The sequence below is a fragment of the Artemia franciscana genome, chromosome 7 (assembly GCF_032884065.1).
Source record: "Artemia franciscana chromosome 7, ASM3288406v1, whole genome shotgun sequence".
NCBI lineage: Eukaryota > Metazoa > Arthropoda > Branchiopoda > Anostraca > Artemiidae > Artemia > Artemia franciscana.
The window spans coordinates 2,139,297-2,153,460 of record NC_088869.1 but is presented as its reverse complement, the minus strand read 5'-3'; the positions used below and the strand labels follow the sequence as shown (position 1 = coordinate 2,153,460).

Genomic DNA, 14,164 nt, shown 5'->3' with positions numbered 1-14,164 from the left:
AACCTCTGATCAAATTTGAACCATCTATGTTTGGTTTATGTAATTGTTTTTTGTTTCAGTTTTATAATTCTCTTGATAATAACCAATCGATGACAATGCTCATGATAATGATCCTCCCCATGGTAAAAAAAGGGTAAAGAATATGGAATTGGAATTTACAATTTTTACCGGCAGTACTGAACTCTAATTCATGGCCTTCAGCCAGGAAGTGCAATTGAGGGCAGGGAGTCATCTATCCTCTGCTTTTGTGTACCCATCGTGTTTACCTTCCCTTGATTTCTACAGGTACCCATTTAGAGCTATGTCTACTTTGGCTGAGGTTGCAGGGTTACGTCACTGACCCTCATTCTAAACCACATAACCAGCAACACCATTACTTAAACCCTTTTCCTCAGAGACAAAGGGCTTCTAGTCTAGTGCGCGAATCACCCGGCTATTGTGGTTACAACATTGTTTTATCAAAATAACTAGTGGTTAAAAAAATTATTTGTTCACAGTCAAAAGGGACCTCTTAAAGAGATTGCAGATGCTGTTTTTTAAGAAGAAGAATAGAGAAATTGTTTTTTTTCCTTTGTTTTGCAGAGAACAAAAGCCGATTGTATATTTCTCTATCCTTCCTTTGTTGAAAGAACTGAAAGATTATTTGCTTGATTTGTATTGAGAGTTGTTTCAACCTTATCATTGGCTATAGACATTTTTTTTTTATTTGGTTTGGTAGCTGGTTTTTTTGTTTGGTTTCTCTGATATTTTGCCAAGGATGTTTTAATGTAGATTTATTTTAGGTAGTTTCAGTCTTTGATCTGACATGTTAAATTAGGTTGTGTATCTCTTCCTCTTTCTTATATGCGTCTTTTGAGTTCTCTTGCTGGTGGGTAAGAAATGTTAATTCAGTTTATAGTTCAGAATTTGGATACTAATGAAAAACATTGCAATGATAATCTGCTTGTTTGGTTCCTTATATGTACTTTTCTTTTAGGTCAATAAACTAAGACAATGCATCCTAGTAGGAATGGAATCATGCAGTCCAATCCATCTGGATACTTTCCTCTCCGGGCAGACAACTACATTCAGTCTTCCCAGCCTACAATTAAGAGAATTCCAGGACCCCCTTTAGGACCTCCACCTTCAAATCAACTCAGGGGACCGTACCATTCGATCCCAAATAATGCCAGAGGTCTTCAAAGAAGCGTTCAATCAGATAGTAAACTCAGAAGTACACCAGTAGATGTCAACTACACTAGAAACGAAGCACCTGAAGTACAGAAATATGATCAAAGAAGTGATTCATCTTCCCAGGATGAGCCTCCCCCATTTATCCCAAAGGTGGTAGATACTGGAATGAAAAGTAGAAGAGGGCTTGTGAAAAATGGTAATCCCTGGGTACCTATACCTCCCATGGCCTCAAGGAGTTTACCTGATATAAGAACAGCAACAGTGATGCATCCAAGTAGTGATGAGGACCCAGATATTTCAGGGTGGAGAGCTAGTGAAGATGAGTTGTTACCTCTCGGAACTCAGGCGCTTGCTAGGAGGGTTGTTGAAATGCAGAATAGATTAGCTTCTTATGCAAATGAAATTAGAATAGTAAGAGGACAGAACCAGAGGCTCCGTGAGGATAATCAGGTTAGTCTAAATTTATGATTGTAATCAGGCAATTACTTTGAAATCTCTCAAGTTCTATAATTTTTTAAGGTTAATCTTTTGTTTATAATAAATTTTTCAAATATGCAAAATATCAAATACTTCAAATGATTTAGTTAGTATTAAATTAATATTTTGCCTTTTCTTATCATAATGCTCACAGACACAACAATCTACAGTTTAAAGGTATGGGTCTGAACTGGAGGGGGAAGAGCCTTTGTAAAACATAGCTTTGAACATATGGACTTGACGGACTGTTACAATGTTTGAAATGTTTGTCCAACCAATTTGAATTCATTACCCGCTCAGATTTTTCGTATCATCTGTATATTTGAAGCAATAAAACAGGAGGCCTTTGTGGTATGGGCCTCAACTGAGTATTTTGAGTCCACCCTTAATGATAATCATAAGGCTAACCAACCAATCATTAATTAGCAAGCTTAACCAACAACCAATCCTTAATTATAACCATTAGTGGTATTTCACAAATTTACTTGAAAAGCGTATTTTAAGTCCTTTTCCTTGCTTTATTTATGAATGGACACAATGCAGGCAATTGTTTGCTTATTGTTGGTAATTTAGTTTAGAAATGGCTAACTTACAGACTCATAATGCTGAGATCAAGATTTAGCAGAACATGTCAATTAGCCCCCCTACCATTGTAATTTAAAAGTGGGCCCATTTCTATGAGGGGACGGTTAAACCTGAGTAAAGTGCATTTTTTGGTTAACATTTTCTCAATGGGACATGCTGCAAAAAGAGAGGGGGGAGGATGAAAAATTGTCTGAGTCAATCCTAAAATCAATGCATTACAAAAAAATAAAGTGTTTGAAATTAAATAGAAACAAATATTTTTTTTATGACACTAAAGACTTTATCAAAAGCTTAAAACATACTAAAACTGTCAGTACATTGATGTCGAAGCTGATAATACGTATACATTCTAAATATTAATTGCAGAGGCACACTTAGTGCTTGGTAAAGGCATAAATTCGAAAATGTTCCAAAACAGGTAATTCATACAGAATATTACTAAAGAAATTTTAGGACAATCTTTAAAAAAAAAATTGTGATTTCGGGAAAGGGGAATGATCCCTCCTGAGTGCCCCCTTGTTAGTAGGATCTTGCGTAAGTCTCTGCTGAATTATGAAGTGATTCTAGCATCTCTGTCATTACTAGTGTTTATTATTGTAAGCTGTGCATATTTTATTTTCTTGTAAAAACACTTTCTTTGTTTTCTCTGCTTGTTATGCTTAAATTTAGCTTCTACTTTACTGAGGATTTCTCTAGTTTACTGAAACCTATGTCTTAACTTCTTTTACTTCTTTTATTTATAAATGGACATAAGAAAGGTAATGTTTTGCTTATTGTTGGTACTTTAGTTTAGAAATAACAATATAATAGACCCTTTAATTCATCAAAGAACATTACTTATAACGCGGAAATTGAAGTTTAGAATAGCAGGTCAAAATAATCTCCCTCCCATTGCAAATTAAATACCCCCTTAGCTTTGAGGGGGGGGGGGGCTGAATCTGAATAAAGAAAATATTTTGGTATTTTGGTTCAACTCCCAAAATGACAAGGCAGAGGGGTGGAAGCTTACCCAAATCAATCCAAAATCAATACATTAAAATGTAATACAAGTTGAAAATAGATAGAAACAGTAAATTTTTTCTCATGAACCTTAACACTGAATCTAAAACGTTTAATCGTGTCTACACAGGGATGTTAAACCTGAAAACGCGTATAAGATCAAAGTATTAAGAGCAGGGACATAGGCCTACCCAATGTCTTTTAAAGGCACACCATTTCATTGGGGGGGGGCATATCTTCAAAAAAGTCAAACAATAAAAAAGACATTAAATGAAAGAAAATTTCGAAGTTTCTTTGAGGAGGGGGGCTATTTTCCCTCCCAAGCACCCCCTCCCCTCCTGGCTAGTTTTTTTTACAAAACCCTCTGCTCCTTACACTTAAATTTAACTTACATTCTCCTGAAAGCAATGTGAAATATGTTATTTTTGTTTTGAAAGTAGGTCTTTTTTAATGTACTGTACATTGTTTAAAAGTTCTTGTTTATTTCTTTCCTTTTGATTTTTCCTCAGGGGTGGTAGTGTTGAATTAGAGATTGTAAAGAAGGGAGAGGGGTCAGTGGAAATTTCAATTTCCTGTTTTCCTTTTAAGAAGGGAAAAGAGACCAAAATACACTGCTATACCGTTTTTGTGGGAGGAGTTAACATCAAAACATATGAAGGGGGTCTTTATGGCCTGCCCTTACCCGAAATGTTGAGTTCTTTGTGGTTTGCTCTATGATTTCTTGTAGTTCCCAAATGATTTGCCCATGTTGACTTGTGCCGTTTCTAAGCCTCTGGCCTTAGTAAGAGAATTTTACGTGTTTTAAGCGCTGATGTCATAGTAAATAGTTTTACATGTTAAAAATTTTAGGCTGGTGTTTAATGTAAAAAAAGAAAATATTTTTATTAAATTTCCAGATGTTTAAATCTGTTAATATTTATGATTTTTTCATTGACTCAGGAAACTTTCCACCCATTCTGGTATCCATTCACATATACCCTTATATTCATACCCCAAGATTGATTCAAAGGATCTGTCACGGATCTGTCACGGAAATTCTGAAAATGTTGACCAAAATGTTCTTCATTCCAGTTCAGACCGCGTGTTTTGTAGAAATGGGGGCTTATTACTCTGTAATAACAGGGGGATGCCTTAACCAGTTTTCTGTATGCTAATTAAACCCAAAGCATCTGAATGCCTATTTCAAAGAAGTGCCACTCATGGGTCAAAATAAAAAAAAATTCTCAATTCGAATAGTCCCCCCCCCCCCATCGTCTTCCATATGTCTAGCTTTTTAACACTGTATTCCTAGTAATTGACTCAGAAAATAATAGAGAAGAATTGTAGGCTAAATTTTCTTTCTTAGTTATGACACTATTTTAAAAAGATGTAAACAAAAACAACTTTGAAGCAAAGGGAATTTTTTTTTCCAAGACACTGGAATTCAATTCACCGGATATTTTCACCCTATGTCCAAGGGCCGTCTTCAGCACATCACAAGCCTTAGCATCCTTTCTTCAACGAAGTTCAACCAGGACTGATAAATAAATTACTGAATTGAATTTTACTGTCTTGGAAAAAACATTTCCTTATTGTTTCTAAGTTGTTTATGTTTAATATGGAAAGGCAGTGTGGTGTTTCATCGCTATTTAAAAAATTAAAGTCAAAACTTTGTTAAAGTTCAACATTTTAGCTGAGTTGTGGATTTGTGAACTTTGTTAGTATTAAGCTATCTATTTTGAGGTTCCAGCTACAGGCAGATAAAAGTATGGTTTTGATATTCAATAAAGATGGTTCGATTTATGGTCTACTAAAACTAATGAACTATATGGTATAGTAAAATACATGCTCATTAGATTTTGAATATAAGCATTACTGGCTTCTAGATTCCAATTCACTCAAAGTAGATGTCATTAATAAGTCAGAGTCACCTACCAGCGCCCCGATACGGAAAGAAACCCCAATAAGATAGTGCTGGTGACAAGCTAGCACGCCAGTCCTAAAAGCCTATTTATTTAGAAATGCTCATTCTAATTTATTCCCTTCATTCTTGATTAATTACATTTTTTAAGAAATGAAGTTTCCTAAAGCTAAGTAGAGAATCTCTTGCTCCAGTATTAAGTTCTGATCGCTCCTAATAGATATTACTTGCTAGATTTGATACGTAATGAATGTTTTTTTGATGAAATGACAAATGTTTTGAATAAAAATCGCGACTTGAGAACTGGAAAGACTCCTTAGAAAAACAGAACTTGGGTAAATTACCATACATAATTACGTTAACATATAAAAAAGTTACCATATTATATATATATATATATATATATATATATATATATATATATATATATATATATATATATATATATTATATATATATAGTTATATATATACTATATATATATACTATAGTTACTATACCGTATAATTACTATATAAAGTCATCATATATGAAGTTACCATATATAATTTTACAGGAGTTGCGAGATTTATGCTGTTTCCTGGATGATGACCGGCAAAAAGGAAGAAAGTTGGCAAGGGAGTGGCAACGTTTTGGAAGGTATACAGCTAGCGTGATGAGACAAGAAGTATCCAATTATCAGTCCAAGTTGAACCTTTTAGAAGCAAAGCAGCATGAATTAGTTAAAGAAAATCTTGAACTAAAGGTATCTATATGGAAAAGTATTAGTACAATTAGTTTCAAAATTAGAATTATCAATCAATTAGGTTCTAATATCAATTAGTAGAACTATCAATTAGGTTCAAATTAGTGTCAAAAGTATTAGATCAATTTTACGCAAAAACAGGTGTTTTTGCGCGAACCAACAAATTTTTATCCATTTTTCGCTCCAAGTTTATATGTCACAACGATTCAATGGTTGCATTGAAATATTTCTACTGAGCCCTTGAAAATCGCATCCACTATTCTGGATTGAAAGCTTTTTAGAACCATAAATTGCAAGTAACTGAGAAACTAATAATGTTTGTCAAAGATTTTTCTGTAATATTTGACAAAATACATGAGGGTCCTATCCTTTAGTTCGAAATTTTTATCCTTAGCGCCTGGTGGAGTTTTTCCCTGAAAATGAACATGCAAGATAAGAATTATATTTTGAATTAAGTATAGCTGGCATTTTCCGCGGGGAGGTGGGGGGGGGGGGTAAATGCTGAGCACTCACTGCATATGTGACCGAAATATGTAAGTTTTTTTTGTGAAATTTATCATGTCTAATAAAAGGATTTATCCCTATTTGAACTTTTAATTTAAATATGTCATAATTTTTGTATGAGATAAAAATATTATGCTTCTCTGTGTAAATATCTCGTAATATTTTTTTTGCTTCAACGGCTGCAGTGAACCGTTCCTGTGTTAACATTTTTGCCGTTTTCCTGCTTCCGCCATACGTAAGCCGTTTGCGTAAAAAAATAAATCGCATCAGTGGGAACCAAGTTTAAAAAGAGTTTGCTGGTGTCATCAGTCATCCTAGCATCTAGCCTATTAACTGGAACTATCCAGCAAATTGATAATATTAATTATAGAACTTGAATAAAAAAATATTTGTATTATATCTGGGCCAACTAATAAATTCAAGCTATACAAATGATCTTCTTGGCCTATTACTTGTCGAATCCTGTACAATTCTGACGTTAACATCAAGAAAAGACACTTATTATTCACATGTCTTTTTTATTGATAGGTGTAACAATTGGTATGGTTTGGGCATTGGTCGGTACGCTTTTTTCATTTTGCCGTAGTAAATATATAATGTCATAATTTATTGTCACATTGTATTTATATTGTCTATTATATGTCATAATTATTGATGCAATCAGAAGTAAGCGGAGCTACAGCACCAATTATGTATCCCCTTCGCAAATTTCCCGCCATAAAAATGTCTAACTTTTAAGCATAAAATTTGTGATTGAGTTAAGATTTAAAGCATCTTTTTTAAAAATATAAAGGAGGGAACCCCATAACACTATTTTTCTTATCTCTAAAGTGAATCTGGTAAAAGATATAAAAGTACAGTTTTAGTAAGTAATAATTGGAAAAAAATTGGCAGTGATTCAAGCTATTAAAATGATTTTTTTGGTCTGTTGTTTTTCGAATTCTGTACAATTTTGACGTTAACATCAAGAAAAGACACTTATTATTCACATGTCTTTTTTATTGATAGGTGTAACAATTGGTATGGTTTGGGCATTGGTCGGTACGCTTTTTTCATTTTGCCGTAGTAAATAAAAAATGTCATATTGTATTTATATTGTCTAATAAATGTCATATTTATTGATACAATGAGAAGTACGCTTGCTACAGTGCCAATTATGTATCCCTTCGCAAATTTCTCGCAATAAAAAATGTTTAACTTTTAAACATAAAATTTTTGATTGAGTTGAGATTTAATGCATCTTTTTTTTTAATACAAAGGATGGAAGCCTATTACAGTATTTTTCTCATCTGTAAGGTGAATCTGGTAAAATATATAAAGGTAAAGTATTAGTAAGTAATAATTGGAAAAAAGTTGGCAGTGATTCAAGCTATTCAAATGATCTTTCTGGCCTATTATTTTTCGAATTCTGTACAATTATTGACGTTAATATCAAGAAATGAGATATATTATTCACACATCTTGTCTTTTTTATTGATAGGTGTAATAATTGGTGTCGTTTGGGCATTGGTCGGTACGCTTTTTTTATTTTGCCATAGATTGGACCTTCGTTACGCCTATTTTAAAGCACCAAAAATTCTATTTTATTAATTATCCTAATCCTTAGGCTCTAAATGCTGAATAGTTTTAAAAACTAAAAGCTACTTTTGATACTAAAATAAAAAATTGAAATAAAAAAAATAACGGTAGCGATAACCCCATCAAATAGGAGAATCAAAAATGCAATATAGTCATGACTTGACTCGGATGTCCAGTCTTGCTTCTGAGGGCTCTTCTTCACAAATAATTGAATAGATGGAATGAAAAAATGTGGCCAATTGGGCAAAGATGCAGAAGTTGAACGAGCCCGCTGAAAAAATTGTCAACTCGTCAAAATTGTCTTGTTTGGGTAGTGTTGGAGGGGGGGGGGGGGCTTTCTGCTCGTTCGTCAGAAGTTTGCAAGTAAATGGCAAACATTCAAATCCTCTAGACGTGACCTTTCTTATGTGGCTAGTTTATATTCCCTACGTGGTATTTTAAAAGTATTTTTGGGTTCTCATTGATACAGATAACTTCAAAGACCACACTGCCTTTCCATGACGAAAGTAAAACACTTCAAAATAGGGATAAAACCTTTTTATTGACAGTGAATAGATATAAAATTATTTTATATGGATTAACTGGATATTTCGAACACATATACAGTGTTCATCATCAGCAATTTATGATAATTTACTGAGGTCAAATAAAGTAAATATCACCTCACCTAAGAGCTATGACCTCTGTCCACGTAATATGTCAAATAATTCTAATGAACCGGAACCGAAAAGGTCAAAGAGATTTGCCTCCGCTGTTGCATTGAAAAAAATAAGAGCAATAAACTATGTGTAATTAGTTTATTAGGTATAAATTTTGTTTATTGTTATTCATGTCTTTTAGTTTTACTGCTGATGATGAACACTGTATATGTGTTCGAAATATCCTGTTAATCCATATAAAATAGTCTTATATCTATTCACTATCAATATAAAGGTTTCATCCCTATTTTGAACTGTTTTACTTTCCTCATTGATACACGTTTGATTGTCGACTTTTAGAGCCGATCTTTGGTAAGTGGCTGGCAGAAATTTGTTGCATGCATCCGAGACTTAATCGTTTTGAATTTGATCTTGTTTAATTTAATTTGCCGGAATATCTGTTTCTGTTTCCTATTGCAGGAAAAATGACCGTTTAGGAGCATTGCAGGAATACCTGGAGATAGTTGTAGTCAATATTTGTAGTCAGTTAAAATAACCACATGAACACAACAAAGTATCACGTGTCAACTTTGTTCTGAATTTCCCCAAGATTTCCTCTTTCAGAGCATTATATTTTGTTTCATTGACAAGCTCTAAGTTTTCTATGTTCTATATTGTAATGCTTTACTATTTTTTTTAAATATGGTCTAAGCTTGATATTCTACAAACAATAGGGATAAAAACCACATTGTTTATTTCATCGTGTTGTTAAATCCTCCCTTACCCCCCCGCCCTCCTCTGTATTTTCTGTCCTTTTTTTCGTGAAAGAGCCGAACATATTATATTTTGTAAGTATGTATTGTTCTATATTGTTTCAGTAAGCTCTATATTTTAATGATTTATATTAAAAAGAAACAAATTTTTTAGCTGAAAGTAGGTAGCAACATTAAAACTTAAAAATAACAGAAACTATTCTGTATACGAGGGGGGATAATCTTATCAATCCCTCGCTCTTCATGCTAAATTTTGTAGTATTTTGAAAAATGTTCTTATTCTAGTCAAACGGTCCTTGTGCTTCAGGAGTTGTTCTTAAAGAATTGGGACAAACAGTCAAACTTTAGCGTAAAGAGCGAGGTTTTGAGGAGGGGAAGCCCCCTCGGATATGGAATAATATCTCTTCGTTTTAAGTTTTAATGTCTTCATAGTAAAATATATTGTTTTCTGTTAAAGCAAACCTTTAATGACCTTATATCAAGGTGGTCAAACTAGAATATTTCGTTAAAGGTACATGTTTCTGATGTTGATTTTTTTTTATGTTGATTTTGTTTCTGATGTTGATTTTTTTTTCATTCAAACAATGTGCCGCTTTTTGGACATGTTCACCTGCTCCTTTAAAGGACCTCCTTCATTGGGCATGTTCACATGCTCCTCTGTTTGTCCAAAAACATCCCCACGCAGAAATTGTCAAAAAAATGTTTTCACATTTGCGGTTATTCCTTGCCTAAAGAAACAATGTATACTGTGTATTTTAATTTGTTGTATTAGCTAAAAAAAAAACTAAGTAATTAACTTTGCTTTTTTTCTCCTTACGGACATTATTGGTATAATAAAAACCTTTTTTTAAAAGAAATGTTAATAGCTTGTGATGGGGCCAACACGGATGCCTCTGGTATGAAATAATAATAAAAGTAAAAAAAAAAGTGTGAGATGCTCAAGTTGGCTGAAGGGCATACTACTAATACTACTAGCAATGCATTGGAGCACCAAACCACCTCATGCCTTTACAGCTGCTTGCGCCCCTCCTCCAAGCCAACCTATTCAAAGCGATACTCTTTACCCCTTCTCCCCTGCATGAAGTTTTTATATCCATTTTCCCTTCAATTTGTTCTTATGACCCTTCCTTATTCAATTCGGGGACGACCTAATTTTTGTTTGGCCTCAGATGGATAGATGATTTTTCATTTATGAAACTTGACTGAGTCATCGTAACCTTTCTTTCATTAAAGATCTAGAGAGTTGGACCAAACCACTTTTTTTCGTAAAGCTTACTGTTTTATATCAAGGCTGTGTCCAGGGGGGAGCTACTGGGCTTAACCGCCTCTCCCTGAAATGCCTGTCCGACTCGTGAAAACCTAGCAAAAACATATATAAATGAATTCAGATAGGTTCTTAAAAATTAAAGCAAAATAAAAATAGACCCCCCCCCCAATCGGAAATCCTCGATATACCATTGTTTGATATATTACTCAATTTGTAGTTTTATCCAGGTAGTTTAGATTGTTAATGGATGATCTGTTTTTAGGAGCTGTGTTTATTTCTTGACGAGGAGAGGCAAACTGTCTCAAAAGATACTTCGACATGTCCAAATTGTGGGATACTTTGCAAACAAATGAATCAGGAATTTACATTACACATTCCAACTGCTAGACGTGATGATGGTGATGGTAGCAGTGCCAGCACAAACACAGACGATCCTCCTCAAAAAGTTGATGACGTTGAGCGACCTAGTAGTAGGGAAGCTCTTTTAGATGAACATATTAAAGGATTGCCCAGATCTGCATTATATGGTAAGACTGTCACTGAGGCAATTTGATTCAATATATATATATATATATATATATATATATATATATATATATATATATATATATATACATATACATATATATATATATATATATATATATATATATATATATATGTATATATATAGATATATATATATATATATATATATATATATATATATATATATATATGTATATGTATATATATATATATATATATATATATATATATATATATATATATATATATATATATATATACATATATATATATATATACATATACATATATATATATATATATATATATATATATATATATATATATATATATATATATATATATATATATATATATATATATATATATATATATATATATATATATATATATATATACTATTTTGCAGTTGACTATATATTATATATGACATATTGCAGTTTTGGTTTTTGTGCAGCATTCATCTGATGGAAAAAAATTCCAAAATTGATTGCTGTCTGATTATGCATTTGACCGGTAAACCTTAATTAAGTTTTCTTAAAAGGTTTCAACCTGACAAGAATATCAATGGATTGCTGTAATAGATAGGTAAGCTTTATTGAAGGAGACAAATTTTTGTTTGATTAGAGAAAATGCAAAAAAAAAAAAATTATGGGCCATTTTTTTTCTACAAATGAAAATGCAAGAAAAAATATTTTTCAAAATCCAGAGAGGCAATTGCCCTCTTCCCTTTCCCCCTGAATTAGCAGCCCTAGGCCAAATCAGGGTTTTGTTCGTTTACTATTAACGACAATATGGATAGTGTAAGGGGTGTATTAAAATATAAAGACAATCACCATTGCCATCTAACTTTTTGCACTTCTTGAATTTTATAGATGTCACTATGAACAAATTGTAGTAATAGCAGGCTTATTGGGACACCAAATTAATTGGAATATGTAATTACAATTAATAAGGAATGTGGCAGAGCTAATCATTAAAATCCATACTGTTAATGGAACCAACAAATGATATCGAGTCCACCAATTGGACAAACAATCAGAATCTAAAATAAAAAAGCTATAAATTAATTTTGTTTTAGGATAAGAGATATTTTATCTAAGACTTAACGTGCCTATCAGCAAGTTAGATGACATCATTATTTTAAAATTTGTAAAAAGGCTTTTTATAATTCGTAAACAGACCCTTTATAGAAGGCTTGAACAAGGCTTTAGAACCTTAATTACTACTACTACTACTACTACTACTAATAACTCACTGCAGCACCAAGCCGCCTGAGGCCAACACAGCTACGCACGCTCCTCCTCCAACCTAATCTATTTAAAGCCTCCCTCTTTACACCCTCCCAGGAAGTTCCCATTTCCTTTAAATCCTTATTTATGACATCCTCCCAACCCAGACAAGGACGACCTGCTTTCCGTGTAGCCCCAGACGGTTGGCCAAAAAGGACAATCTTCGGTAATCTGTCATCCTTCATCCGTAGAACGTGGCCTAGCCATCTCAACCTTTCTTTCATTATAGCCCCAGAAAGCGGGATTGAACCACACTTTTCGTACAACCTACTGTTTGAAATACGGTCAGTCAGCCGGGTACCCAGAACAATCCGTAGGCAATTTCTCTGGAAAACATCTAGTAAATTTTCATCTGCTTTTCGGAGTGTCCATGCTTCAGAGCCATATTTGACCACTGTCATCACTGTAGCTTCCAATATTCTAATCTTGGTTTGTAGGCTTATCTTTCTATTCTTCCAAACTTTTTTTTAACTGTGAAAAAACACCCTGAGCTTTAGCTATTCTACTTTTAACATCTTCACTGCTCCCACCATCTTTACTAATAATACTACCAAGGTAACTGAAGCTCCCAACCTGATCAATCTTTTCGTTACCTAAGGTCACCTGTTCATCTTCACTTATTCCTAACCTTAGTAATCTTAAAAGGTTTCAACCTGTCAAAAATACCCATGGATTGCTTTCTTAAAGGCTATTATACCCCCTGCAATCCTTAAAAGTGCTACAACAGAAAAAAAAAATACATTGTCCATTCTAGACTATTAGGGACATGTAATCCAGTTGATATTAAATGGCTACAGTTATTGTTGTATTAGAGTGTTCTGAGTGTTCTTTTTAGTTCCGTCATTTTTTTTTTCAAATTATAATAACAATTCATACTTTTATTGTCATAATATCACACAGCTAACAGCGGACGTCACACAACATAACGGATCAGTGTAAAAATGAATTATCAAAACCTTACACAGCATTTTCAAGAAGTTTCTCATTGTAGTGCTTCACAAAGTACGGAACCAAGGACGATAGATACCACTTCGATGCTTTCCGGGGTGGATACAATGGAACTGGCATGACAAAGTGTAAACTCCTCTACGGGGTTTTGGCCGGCTAACTTGTTCTTGAAAATCTGGTAAAATTCTGCGATGGGTATTAATGTCTTAGCGGTTTTTTCCAAAACGGATTTTGTAAGATGGTGGCACCTTTCAGACAGCTTCTAAAGCCTCAGTGTCTAGGATGTCGTCATAGGCTGTGTAATTTGCCCCCCCCCCCAAGCGTTAATTGACACGCCTGCTACTGAATATGTCCAAGATTCTTCGGTTTGGATAGCAGTTAGACTTAGATTTCAAACAGGATAAGTATATGGGACATACAAACAGTAAAGACTGGGCATAATGGAAATTTGGATGTTAAAGCCCACGAGGCATGCAAATGATCTTCGGCAAAGGCAATCACCGGTGTTCAATGTTATGTAAAATAAATAAATTTATTGAATAAATCTATTTATGTAAACTTGAATTATACAGATTACTACTAATTCAAGGTATGTCCATGTCAATGACAAAATTCATTAATATGGGATTTTTAACTGGTTTTCCGTTTTCCTGAATGCAGCCTTTTGCTTTGCCTCCTGAAAAACATGCGAGGTATACGCTATACGTCCGTTTTCCTGAATGCAGGAAAATATACTGAATATATGTTTTTCGATTCC

The 14,164-nt window shown here is 33.5% G+C and overlaps 1 protein-coding gene across 2 annotated transcripts in view; it reads left to right on the top strand.

Moving 5' to 3' along the window:
• Nucleotides 1–14,164, top strand: part of LOC136028723 (coiled-coil domain-containing protein 85C-like) — a 58,082-nt gene that overhangs the window by 23,439 nt on the left and 20,479 nt on the right. For both annotated transcript variants that reach the window (XM_065706592.1, XM_065706593.1), the window contains exons 2-4: nucleotides 977–1,623; nucleotides 5,691–5,879; nucleotides 10,902–11,166. In XM_065706592.1, the coding sequence (XP_065562664.1) occupies nucleotides 994–1,623; nucleotides 5,691–5,879; nucleotides 10,902–11,166 (1,084 nt within the window). In that variant the 5' untranslated portion in view covers nucleotides 977–993. The remainder of the gene's footprint in view (nucleotides 1–976; nucleotides 1,624–5,690; nucleotides 5,880–10,901; nucleotides 11,167–14,164) is intronic.